The 13,996-nt window shown below is 39.1% G+C and overlaps 1 protein-coding gene across 1 annotated transcript; it reads right to left on the bottom strand.

The window, feature by feature from the left end:
* Positions 1-11,681: 11,681 nt before the first annotated feature.
* Positions 11,682-12,993, bottom strand: LOC134186991 (uncharacterized). Its single transcript, XM_062655100.1, has one exon. It carries the CDS (start codon positions 12,869-12,871, stop codon positions 11,840-11,842), a length of 1,032 nt encoding a protein of 343 aa, XP_062511084.1. The 5' UTR covers positions 12,872-12,993; the 3' UTR covers positions 11,682-11,839.
* Positions 12,994-13,996: the final 1,003 nt, after the last annotated feature.

The raw sequence follows: 13,996 nt of genomic DNA, 5'->3' as shown, positions 1-13,996 counted from the left end.
ATACCTTGACCGAGAGCGAAATATACAAGACAGTGTACAGATAATTTCAAAATAGACGAACGTACGGTATAAATCATTAATGATAGATACGAATTGGATTGTCTTAAAGCTTAGCAATTTGTTTACGTTGTCGGTCAAATGAGATATCTACATTTCTGTAGACAATGATGGTTACTACTTTAATTGCACTAGAGAGAAGTTTGAATAGTTAGTTATATAGTACTCAATTTAGAATGTCATAACTCCGTTTGTTGTTTGGAGCATTGACTGACTACTAGAGAAGAGTATCACAAGAATATTATTGCGGTAGGGATCTTTAATGCTAATTGGTAATATAATTAATATTGATTACTTGAGGTTAGATTTTAGTCCAGAGACGAACTCATCGAATAAAACATGAAACGTAGACGTCAATAGGCCATTCATTGACACTACAAGGTTGCATGCCATCGTTACCTACAAGTTTGTGTTTGGTGAATATTGTACGTAGTCAGCAGAGATAAGTTAAGCAACGGTGACGCTCTATTTGATAGTAGAAACAATATTACTTTATCAGTATACGATGTGCAACGTAAAAAGCTAGATATCAGACATATTTATACACCATATTGAAAAATTTCCAATTAATTTTATAAAATGTATAAACTTTATATCAACATAATAATAGAATTCTTTGAATATTTGTAAGAAAGTGTCTAGCTATTGCTTATTGACAGTGACAAACTGTGGGATTGAGAAATTTATAGGAAATACGTTTTACATGTCCATTCTTGTTCACATACTCAACATCAACATTTGTTTTCTTAAATTCGATTTTGCCTCGATTGTTGTGTCCGTGGTATCGTTTAGGAACACAGCAAGGACTCAGCTCTTCACAGTTCATGTTGTTATTTTCGCAACTCTTCACCAGATTTCGCATTTGTAACGCATAGTCGTCGTTGATTACGTGTCCCGCCGTCTGTGTGTTGTGTTGAAGACACCGACCCGAACAGTAAGAGATGGTGAAGCTTGTATTGTGAAAAATGCTGACGATGTCTTCATCAGGTACAAGTCTAGTCCAGTTGACATCTTTTTGTCCAAATGTTTTATGTCTCAGTCTGCATCTTTGAGGAATTGGCGTGAGGTTTTTATGCTGCACACTATTCTTAGTTCTCTGTAGTGGACGTCCATTCACGAAAGTTGAGAGTCCAAGAAGAACAATAAAGACACAAATGAAACACTGTACCGTAGCCATGTGCAGACAAATTTCTTGTTGAGTCAACCTCGTCTAGATAAGACTATCGCTCTTCAATTTGTTCAATCTGATTTTAGTCCATTCTTATATAGCTAGCTGTCAGCTAGTGGACATCCTGCTTTATAATGTCAGTTCTACTACGTCGATCAGTTTGTCCCTCTACGGTACATTTCTCCAGTTGTCAACAAGCCTACGCGTGCAGATGTCAAAACATGATATCACTTGCAACGGGATGGGTGGCGGTCAGTCTGATAAAATGGTATGCATTTAAGACTTCCCCGTTCATGTGTGCAGCGGTTGTGGTACTCGCTACGGTCCCTATCACCATGCCTGACCTTTCACCTATTGGTGTGGACGCCCGAGTACTCGGATGTGTGGAAGGTGTGGCAGCGACACGGATTACAAGCTAGAACTATGTGGCAGTGCTACCTGTGTCCGTTACACAATTGCATGCCGGGTTAGACTAGATTGTATGCGAGATAATACTACGCTTTGCATAAACAGCAAAGATGACAAAGTATTAATTAATCAGAAAGACAAAAGTGGCGGCTAATAAAAACGCATCAAATCCCAGTACATATTTTTACTCGCTAAAGTTCAGAACTCTATATGTTCTTTTATTTAAAATTTTGCTTTAATAGTTATTTATTTATTTGTTATCAGTTATTAGTGACTGGAATAGGTGGGCAACGGAAGCCAAGGTCACTCGCGGTTTCCGTTGTGCCACTTCTTTCAATCAATCAGTTGGATATGACCTAAAACATCTCTCTAGTAGTTGAGCGTTTTACGTACGGGAGAGTCCCCAAGAAGAGTGTGGTTATCCAAGCCTGTTGATGTTCCTCTACATCCTGCCCACATCCTGAGAAACGTTTCTTCCGTTGTAAGGCTAGCGCTCTTATCTATAATTAGAAATCCTGAGGTAATGTAGCGTCGGGCGAATTGGTACATGCATAGCACATTGATCGTCGAACGTCTCCAGAGTGTCCTTGTCGCATATTCATGCAGTTCCTTTATCTAGACGGTGTTCTCATGGGCTCCATGCACGGAAACAGAACACGGTTACCATCACAATGTCACGAGTGACACGAATGTGTCTAGATAGTTACCGTTGTGTAACATCAAAGAATATTGACTGGCCCGCCTATAGAGGTCGACTGCTTTACGTACGAGAGCGTTCGAATATAATCGAAACGGCCGGACTATAGTATGACGGCATCACGATGTCATCACATAGTGATGCTTCCTCTAGAGATAATCATTCGCCTATAATTTCATGAGTTGCGTACGAATACAAGTTGCTAGCGAAGGCAAATGCATAAATTTACACGCACACGATTGGAGACCCTCCATTGATTCACTTGCAATGTCCACCCATTATTTTACTCTTTAGTTCATGACAATGAGAAAAGTACATTTGTATGAAGAAAGATTATTAACTCGTTAATCCGGATGCGAGCGTCTGCTACTTCTATAGGATGTTTACTGTAGTAGTCGTTGCGGCTGCCAGGAAAGTCGTGCTGCTTGAAGTTACATGCAGGTCCTGAAGCTTCCGTGCGCTCGCTTCGGTTTCGCATAATTCTAGTAAGAGACTGTTCGGCTCGCTATCTATGGCTAGGTATAAATCGGTATTATTTACGTTATTACGCGATAGCGGATTGTACAGTGCGTATCTAGACAAAGCGCATTCAGAAACAGCTTGCTCTGCTCTTTACTTTTTCGTGCAACTTAATTTTAGGTATTTATTGTTCCTGGCGACCCACAGTGGTGTAGGTAAGGAGTGCATGCGTCCTTTTACGAGCTGTTTGTATGTATAGTTTTTGTGTCTTTAATTTTTCTTTTGGTCTTAAGAGGGAAGCAGAACTACACCGTGTGGTGTGTTAGAGAATAAATTATTATTGTTGTTGTTATAATAGCGATACGTTAGATCACATCACGTGCTTAAACAGTTAGCACAACAGTCCTTGTAAAACGTTCTCTAACTATTACCTGAAAGACCGGACACAACAACAATAGTAAGTTGTCCAATGACGTCATGTATGCACATTAATTAATTAAGGTAGGGTGAGGGTATTAGGTGTGCATTCTCTGCATCACAGTATAATAGGATTGTGGCATTTCAACTTCAGTTTCAATGTGTTAGATGTCGAATGCATTCACAAGCAATTAGCATGGTTGCTACAAGCAACGAGCTATCTACAAGAAACAGACAACTACTGTTGTGTATGATATTTGTTGTCATTCTCTAAAGTGTAGGATTTTAACTTTCAAACTCAAAATGCTACTATTTTTATAGTTATTTCTGGGTAGCTTGTTACCTGTTTTGTTTCTATCAATTTTCGCTCTTAAATATCTATTGTATGCAGTGCCACAAATTATTTATCTTGACATATAATTGCTAACCTCTAATTAAATATATTTTTGTTGCTCACAACATTATACAAGCCCGAGTTATAAGAGACCTTCCTGTCAATTGCCGTACACGTTCTAACCAAAAACAAAAATCTGTTATTTTACTAGACTGTGTGTACATATAATGCCAAGATAGACGAACGTACGGTAACAATTACTAAAGCTAAGGTCGAATTCGACTGTCGCAAGACATAGCAATTTGGCAACGTTGTCGGTTATGAGAGATATCTGCATTTCTTTAGACAATGATGGTGAGTATATTTCAACTACAGAGAAGTTTGAATAGTTAGGTATACGGTACGCACTCAATGTGAAATGGCATAACTCAATTTGTTGTTTGGAGCATTGACTTACTAATAACGAAAAAATAACAAGAATATTATTGTGGTACGACTCTTTAATGCTAAATGATGGTAATATTTTTGATCTTGATAAACTTAGTTTTGACTTGCATTTGTGTTAAAATAATTAATTAGTTAATGGAGCTTAGATTTTAAAAACATAAGCTAGTCAGACTGAGAAACAGATTTCTACAGTAGTCCGTAGACGACCTGATGGACTAAAACATGAACCATAAACGTCAATATGCCAATAATTGTCACTAGAAGCTTGCATGCCATCGTTACGACTTTGTGTCTGGTGAATATTGTATAGTAGTCTGCAGAGTTAAGCAATCGTGACGCCATATTTGCTAGTAGGAACAATATTACTTAATCTTTATACATTGAACAACATGAAAGCTAGAAATCAGCTATATCATTATTAAAAATTTTAATATTTATCAAAAATATATATTTATAAAATGTATCAACTTTGTACATCAACTAGTCCTAATAATAGAATTCTTTGAATATTTGTAAGAAAGTGTTTAGCTGTTCCATTATTGACAGTGACAAACTGTACATGTGGGACTTAGAAATTCTTAGGACAAAAGTTTTACCATTCCGTTCTTGTTTACATACTCGACATCAACAATTTTTTGTTAAATTCGATTTTGCCTCAATCATTGTGTCCGTGGTATCGTTTAGAAACACAGCACGGAGTCAGCTCTTCACAATTCATGTTGTTGTCTTCGCAACGCTTCACCAGATTTTGCATTTGTAACGCATATTCGTTGTTGATCACGTGTCCCGCTGTCTGTGTGTTGTGTTGAAGACACTGACCCGGGCAGTAAGAGATGGTGAAGCTTGTATTGTGAATGCTGGCAATTTCTTCATCAGATTGTACAAGTCTAGCCCAGCTAATATCGCTTTGTCCAAATTTATGTCTCAATTTGCATTATTCAGGAACTGGCATGGGCACACTGTTCTTAGATCTCAGTAGTGGACGTCCATTCCCGAAAGTTGAGAGTCCAAGAAGAACAATAATATCTAGAGACACAAATGAAACACGTACTGCACCGTCTACATGTGTAGACAAATTTGTTGTTAAGTCAACCTCGTAGATCTTTCGCTGTCTGATCTGATTCTCATAGACTAGCTGTCACATCTTGCTTCAAATATCAGTTCTACTACGTCGATTAGTTTGCCTACACTTTACATTTCTCCGGTTGTCAACAAGACTACGCGTTCACATGCATGCACTAAGAGTGCATGCGTTTCCCTGTCGCGTGCACGTATACGTAGCACGGTTTATGTGTTTTCAAACAAATTGTGTTAACAATTCTATACTGTGAGTGTTCACAATCATCATAATGATTCATTGCAGTCAGTCATCGTCTTTATATTCCTCTTTCGCTTTCTCATCCTACTCGATCCTTTTCGTCGTCGTCTCCTTCCTCTTCGTAAAAGGTTTTTTGCAGTAAAATTACAATGCTTGTTTATGTGAACAAACAAGCTCTACCAAATGAACACCAAAAGTTTTTATAGCTATAAACGCATTGAACGATTCTGAGAGCGGCAATGAATGAAAGTCTCTTTATATACTCGATGATTAGCTTAGGCGACATCTGCGACCGCCTTGGTGATGAACAAGGTGAGAAGCTGTGAGATATATATTACTTGGATGACTTGAAACAAGATATTGGCAATCTCCAAAGTCTCCATCAGTCATATAATTTGCCACAGACGAAGTCGAATATCAAGCAAATAACTGATGATTAGGAACTACAAACTGAACACACCCATGATTGCACAACAAGCAACGAGCTATTTATCTATCCTTTTCTATGATTTGGGTAGTCATGCTGTAAAGTATAGAATCTTAACTTTGAAATGTCAAATTGTTACTATTTTACTATAATTGCACTAGAGAGAAGTTTGAATAGTTATTTATTTATATGGTACTCAATTTAGAATGTCATAACTCAGTTTGTTGTTTGGAGCATTGACTGACTACTAGAGATGAGTATCACAACAATACTATTGCGGTGGGACTCTTGAATGCTAAGTAGTAATATAATTAATATTGATAACTTTAGTTTTGACTTGCATTTATATTAATAATTGATTACTTGAGGTTAGATGTTATAAGGGTTAGCTAATCAGACCGAGAATAGATTTGTACATACAGTAGTCCGTAGACGAACTCATCGACTACAACATGAAACGTAGACGTCAATAGGCCATTCATTGACACTATAAGGTTGCATGCCATCGTTACCTACGAGTTTGTGTTTGGTGAATATTGTACATTAGTCAGAAGAGTTATCCAATAGTGACGCTCTATTTGATACTAGAAAAAATATTATCTCATCAGTATACATTATGCAACGTAAAAAGCTAGATATCAGACATCTATACACCATATTGAAAAATTTCAAAATTGATTTTTTATAAAATGTATAAACTTTGTATATCAACTAGTTCTAATAATATAATTCTTTGAATATTTAAAAGAAAGTGTCTAGCTGTTGCTTATTGACAGTGACAAACTGTGGGATTGAGAAATTTATAGGAAAAACGTTTTACATGTCCATTCTTGTTCACATACTCAACATCAACATTTGTTTTCTTAAATTCGATTTTGCCTCGATTGTTGTGTCCGTGATGTCGTTTAGGAACACAGCAAGGACTCAGCTCTTCACAGTTCATGTTGTTATCTTCGCAACTCTTCACCAGATTTCGCATTTGTAACGCATATTCGTCGTTGATGACGTGTCCCGCCGTTTGTGTGTTGTGTTGAAGACACCGACCTGAGCAGTAAGAGATGCTGAAGCTTGTATTGTGAAAAATGCTGACGATGTCTTCATCAGGTACAAGTCTAGTCCAGTTGATATCTTTTTGTCCAAATGTTTTATGTCTCAGTCTGCATCGTTGAGGAACTGGCGTGGGATTTTTATGGTGCATACTATCCTTAGTTCTCTGTAGTGGACGTCCATTCCCGAAAGTTGAGAGTCCAAGAAGAACACTAAAGACACAAATGAAACACTGTATCATAGCCATGTGCAGACAAATTTATTGTTGAGTCAACCTCGTCTAGATAAGACTTTCGCTCTTCAATTGGTCCAATCTGATTTCAATCCATTCTTATATAGCTAGCTGTCAGCTAGCCTAGTGGATATCCTGCTATGTAATGTCAGTTCTACTACGTCGATCAGTTTGTCCCTCTACTGTACATTTCTCCGGTTGTCAACAAGCCTACGCGTGCAGATGTCAAAACATGATATCACTTGCAACGGAATGGGTGCCGGTCAGTCTGACAAAGTGATATGCATTCAAGACTTCCCCATCCATGTGTGCAGCGGTTGTGGTACACGCTACGGTACCTTTCACCATGCCTGACCTTTCACCTATTGGTGTGGACGCCCGAGTACTCGGATGCGTGGAAGGTGTGGCAGCGACACGGATTACAAGCTAGAACTATGGGGCAGTACTTCCTGTGTCTGTTACACAATTTTTCATTATCGCATGCCGGGTTAGACTAGATTGTATGCGAGGTAATACGACGCTTTGCATAATATAAACAGCAAAGGACAAAGTCCTAGTTAATTAATCAGAAAGACAAAAGTGCCGCCAATAAAATGCATCAAATACAAGTACATATTTTACTCGCTAAAGCTAATAACTCTACAGTCTTCTATTTAAAATTTTGCTTTAATAGTTATTTATTTATTTGTTATCTGTTATTAGTGATTGGAATAGTTGGTGCAACGGAAGCCAAGGTCACTCGCGGTTTTCTTTGTGCCACTTCTCTCAATCAATCACGGGAGAGTTCCCCAAGAAAGGTGTGGTTATATACTCTGTTGATGTTTCTCTGTCTACATGCTGCTCACATCCTGAGAAATGTTTCTTCCGTTGTAAGGCTAGCGCTCTTATCTATAATTAGAAATCCTGAGGTAATGTAGCGTCGGGCGAATTGGTACATACATAGCACATTGATCGTCGAACGTCTCCAGAGTGTCCTTGTCGTATATTCATGCAGTTCCCTTATCTAGACGGTGTTCTCATGGGCTCCATGCACGGAAACAGAACATGGTTACCACCACAATATGTAACGAGTGACACGAATATGTCTAGATAGTTACCGTTGTGTAAAATCAAAGAATATTGACCGGCCCGCCTATAGAGGTCGGCTGCTTTAGGTACGGGAGCGTTCGAATATAATCGAAACGGCCGGAATATAGTATGACGGCATCACGACGTTATACATAGTGATGCTTCCTCTAGAAATAATCATTCGCCTATAATTTCATGAGTTGCGTACGAACACAAGTTGCTCTCGAAAGCAAATGCATAAATTTACATATATGCATGCACACGATTGGGGATAGTAAACTAATTCACTTGCAAAGTCCACCCATTATTTTACTCTTGAGTTCATGACAATGAAAAATCTACATTTGCATGAAGAAAGATAATTAACTCGTTAACCCAAATGCGAGCGTCTGCTACTTCTATAGGATGTTTACTGTAATAGTCGTTGCGGCTGCCAGGAAAGTCGTGCTGCTTGAAGTTACATGCAGGTCCTGAAGCTTCCGTGCGCTTGCTTCGGTGTCGTATATTTGTAGTAAGAGACTGTTCGGCTCGCTATCTCTAGCTAGGTATAAATCGGTATTATTTACGTTATTACGCAATGGCGGATTGTGCGGAGCGTATCTAGACCAAACGCATTCAGAAACAGCTTGCTCTGCTCTTTGCTTTTTCGTGCAACTTAATTTTAGGTAATTTTGTTCTTGGCGACCCACAGTGGTGTAGGTAAGGAGTGCATGCGTCATTTTACTAGCTGTTTGTATGTACGGTTTTTGTGTCTTTAATTTTTCTTTTAGCCTTAAGAGGGAAGCAGAACTACACCGTGTGGTGTGTTAGAGAATAAATTATTATTGTTGTTGTTGTTATAATAGCGATACGTTAGATCACATCACGTGCTTAAACAGTTAGCACAACAGTCCTTGTAAAACGTTCTCTAACTATTACCTGAAAGACCGGACACCAACAATAGTAAGTTGTCCAATGACGTCATGTATGCACATTAATTAATTAAGGTAGGGTGAGGGTATTAGGTGTGCATTATATGCATCACAGTATGATAGGATTGTGGCATTTCAACTTCAGTTTCAATGTGTTCGATGTCGAATGCATTCACAAGCAATTAGCATGGTTGCTACAAGCAACGAGCTATCTACAAGCAACAGACAACTACTGTTGTGTATGATATTTGTTGCCATTCTCTAAAGTGTAGGATTTTAACTTTCAAACTCAAAATGCTACTATTTTATAGTTATTTCTGGGTAGCTTGTTATCTGTTTTGTTTTTATCAATTTTCGCTCTTAAATATCTATTGTATGCAGTGCCACAAATTATTTATCTTGACATATAATTGCTAACCTCGAATTAAATATATTTTTGTTGCTCATAAAATTATACAAGCCCGAGTTATAAGAGACCTTCCTGTCAATTGCCGTACACGTTCTAACCAAAAACAAAAATCTGTCATTATACTAGACTGTGTGTACATATAATGCCAAGTTAGACAAACGTACGGTAACAATTGCTAAAGCTAATGTCGAATTGGACAGTCGCAAGACATAGCAATTTGGCAACGTTGTCGGTTATGAGAGATATCTGTATTTCTGTATACAATGATGGTGAGTATAATTCGACTGCAGAGAAGTTGGAATAGTTAGATATACGGTACGCACTCAATGTGGAATGTCATAACTCAATTTGTTGTTTGGAGCATTGACTTACTAATAACGAAAAGTATAACAAGAATATGATTGTGGTACGACTCTTTAATGCTAAATGATGGTAATATTTTGATCTTGATGAAATTAGTTTCGACTTGCATTCTTATAAAATAATTAATTAGTTAATGGAGCTTAGATTTTAAAAATATAAGCTAGTCAGACCGAGAACGGATTTCTACAGTAGTCCGTAGACGACATCATGGACTAAAACATGAACTGTAAACGTCAATACGCCAATAATTGTCACTAGAAGGTTGTATGCCATCGTTACGACTTTGTGTCTGGTGAATATTGTATGATAGTCTGCAAAGTTAAGCAATCGTGACGCTATATTTGCTAATAGGAACAATATTACTTAATTATTAGACATTGAACAACGTAAAAAGCTAGAAATCAGATATATCATTATTACAAAATTCTAATATTTATCAAAAATATATATTTATAAAATGTATCAACTTTGTACATCAACTAGTCCTAATAATAGAATTCTTTGAATATTTGTAAGAAAGTTTCTAGCTATTCCATTATTGACAGTGACAAACTGTACATGTGGGACTTAGAAATTCTTAGAACAAAATTTCATCATTTCGTTCTTGTTTACATACTCAACATCAACATTTTTGTTGAATTCGATTTTGCCTTAATTCTTGTGTCCGTGGTATCGTTTAGAAACACAGCACGGACTCAGCTCTTCACAGTTCATGTTGTTGTCTTCGCAACGCTTCAGCAGATTTCGCATTTGTAACGCACATTCGTCGTTGATCACGTGTCACGCCGTTTGTGTGTTGTGTCGAAGGCACCGACAGTACAGTACGTGGGCCAAGTCTGAAAAGTCGCATAAATAACAGTTTTGCTCTAAACCTCGGCCAACATTTATTTCTCACTTTCATTAGAATTTTCTTGTTCTCTAGAGACGATTTAAACTTGGTGGCATCTCGACAAAGGTCCAAAAGTGTCGTAATCATGTCTTTTATTTATTGCCGGATATCGCGCATACAATAGTCTGGACGTCAAGGCTGTTTGGTATTTCTTGCTGTTTCGCAACCTACCAAGATTGGAAATGGAAGAAATAGTTACGTATAGTTTCTGCCAAACCTTATCCAAATTGTGTACTCCTAAAACGCCAATTAAAGACTTGTTATACTGTAGTCACGTGATAGCTTCGCCAAACCAGATTTATTTATTACGACACGAATCACGTGTATTTGTAGCTCAGACTAATAACTTCTAGATAATTAGTTTTGGTCAACTACTATGTTCGTCGCTAACAACAGGAGTCTTCATCTTCATCTGTACCGTGATCGAGTTCGGTCTTCTTGAGGCCTGTTACAACAACTATTCTCCATGCAGCCACAAACATCAGTGCAAACGACATCATTGACCGGCAAGAGCATCGATGACTTGCGCAGGCTGTTAACCATCTCCAGTAGGGCTGTCGGTGCTGTAATTTGTCCATCCAATGAAGATGTATTCAGCCATGAGGTCTCGGAATGTCCTTTTGTAGTACAATAAATGATGTCCGGAGCCTACTCAGGGTAGTTCTGTTGGTATAAGTCTGGTACCTTAAGCATTGGGTCTTCATGAAATTTCAGAGACAGAAAATCGAAATTGCATTGCGCCGTATGTCTGCAACTGCCCAACTAGCAACTTTGAACAATGATAGACAACATTTAGCGTCTGGTCGACAGTGACACTAACAGTGTGACAAGTCTACAACAGTGGGGCCTTGCTCTCGAAGGCTCTCGCTACTATGGTAACCATCATGCGTGAGTCGAATCCTTGTCGCACAGTTTCTCCACATATGATCGAAGGCCAACATACGGCGATGGTGATCTAGAAGTGTATACTAAAATATATCTTAGTCTCAGATTGTTGGAAGAAAGTTACAACACAAATTGCGAATTTCAGATTTGTTTTATAGACTAACTGTATGGTTTGGTCGTTCTATTTTATATTGCATTAATTTCAAATTTAGATAACTTAGCAAAAGCATCGTCAACGGCACTGATAGAAACAAATGCAAGTGTCTACCAAACAACTCGAAGTAACAGTTTTTCGTGTCCAACTTACAGCATCAGCAAGACACATCCAATAGCAGATAACATTAATGTGAGGACTAGATTATGCAATGCACTTCTATAAATTTTAGCCGCCGCAGAAGCTGTGCTTCCACACAGAGAAATCAGTCTTCGTGTTCCCATAATGGCAAAGCACTCTGTTGACGTAGAATTTAGACAATTGCACGTCGTCAGCTCGCTTGCATACGGAATGGTAGATATTACAGTTTTCATTGTGTCTGCACATGACGCAGGACACCTAAGACTAAGAGAGTCTGGAAAATATTTACTGCAATAACTCTGTGTAAGAATGACGTCGGTTCCACACGAACCAATCTTGTCCACGAAGCAGTTATAGAAAGCTCTCTCACAGGAGCCAACCGGTTTCACTGTTGGTACATCCACTACCGGAGGTGGAACCGGCGAGTTACCACCATAACAGATTCTTATCGTATGGTCTAGTGTAAATTGACACAAAGTGTTGTTGCCACAATCACAGCTTGAGAACTTGTTGCCGATTGGATGCCGAAGTAGACTGTAGAACGACTCGTTGCACTGTTGTGTACAAGTGAAGTGCGTTAGGGTAAACGAACAGACGTCCAAGTAATCGAGGTATCGAGATGCGCACGTGGAGGTAATCCAGCACCATCTCATGAAGTCGAAACAAGTGAACTGTCCAGTGTGATTGAAGCCGGAAGCCGGAGAGGTCGGTCTGACATTTCCAAAGCATTTCGTCATGACGGAGTTCTCAAAAGACGTGCATATGTCTCCCAGAACTCCTGTTCCGCAGTTGCATTCGTGCAAGAGGCTTCCCACCGAGTTGGAAATCAGTTTGATGTAGCTGTCTTTGCATACTTGTGAGCACGTGTTTGCACTGTGCATGACCGTCGCGCACATGGACACGTAGTCGAAGAGCAAATATCTGCATATCACCTCGCCTTCGCACTGCCTTCTTGCGTCTGTGCACGTGAGGCGCCGAGTGTCTCCGTTCGTCTGGCCGACAACAGAAAGCACAAGGAAGACAGTGACAGACAACATCATCCTCGGTCGGACACTCAATGACGGTCACGCGGTCTTACTCGCAACATATCACTCTAGTTTACAATATCTGTCGGACAGCAATCCAGTCCTTTCCTGTCTGCTCCGGTTCGCCTAGCCACCAAGAAAGCGCCTTACGGCAACCGGATTGCAGCCCGAACGACAACCAGATTGATAGAACTGATTTAATTTTGTCCGGTCCAAGCTGGACTGGAAGTGATACGAACGTGTCATGCTTTGTTGCTCCACAAATCGCCAACGCCCATTCTAGTCACGTGGCGATGATGTATGTCTGCTGCATATAAGCGCGGAGAAGGTGTACTGTGCTATTTGCGCTCAGCAGATTGTAATCGTGCTGAGATTGTTCGCGCGTGCTCAAGTTGCATTCTCAGTATACGTTTGTACGTCGGCTGAGAGGAGGCAGTGCCCGCACGCGAGCAATTGGTTGCAAACGATTCCAAATTTTGTCACATTAATAATAAATATTGTTTGTTAGGCTCCATACGAATGATGTTTATCTGATACAGTAACTTGTTTACCGAGGCTCGTAATTCGCGTCGCACAACAGAAATGGGCGTGTTCATATAAGGGCAATTTCTCGAGGACACGAACCTCAAATTTCTTCTCTCCACGACCACTGTTCATTACAAGACTTACTTCAAAAATCGTTTCAGTGTCCGGCTGCAGATCAGTATAGAAACGATTCATGCAATTGACCAAATGGCGACGAAAAGCCTCGTGAAGTTCCGGTGCCCATCCTTTTGTATTGTTGCTAGGGATTGATTGTGTACTTGACAACCAAGAAATACCTTCACAAGCTGAATGAAACCTACTGTCAACTATTCACACGTCCCGTACTTTACTAGAAGTTTTCATGTTTACGGTAATTTCCAAGACAGGGTTTCAACAAATACGTGTAATGTTTAGCTAGGGCGCGGCGTTTCAGTACATGGTTAGAAACTCCGTTGGTACGTCTTATTTTGGAATGGTTTTTTATGGATTTTTGCGCCCTATTTTGGATTCGCGTATTTTGGATTCGCAAAAATACGGTTTCATGAAATTGTATTTCATGCAATTAATTGAGGTTGTATTTTTTAATATTAGCTATTCAGGCAGAGAATAGATTTC

Source organism: Corticium candelabrum, chromosome 11 (genome assembly GCF_963422355.1).
Source record: "Corticium candelabrum chromosome 11, ooCorCand1.1, whole genome shotgun sequence".
In the NCBI taxonomy this organism is placed as follows: domain Eukaryota; kingdom Metazoa; phylum Porifera; class Homoscleromorpha; order Homosclerophorida; family Plakinidae; genus Corticium; species Corticium candelabrum.
This window is presented reverse-complemented; position numbering and strand designations above follow the sequence as displayed.

What these genes read in the sequence shown, in the direction of transcription:
- LOC134186991 (XM_062655100.1), bottom strand. Translation starts at nt 12,871, where the DNA reads ATGATGTTGTCTGTCACTGTCTTCCTTGTGCTTTCTGTTGTCGGCCAG.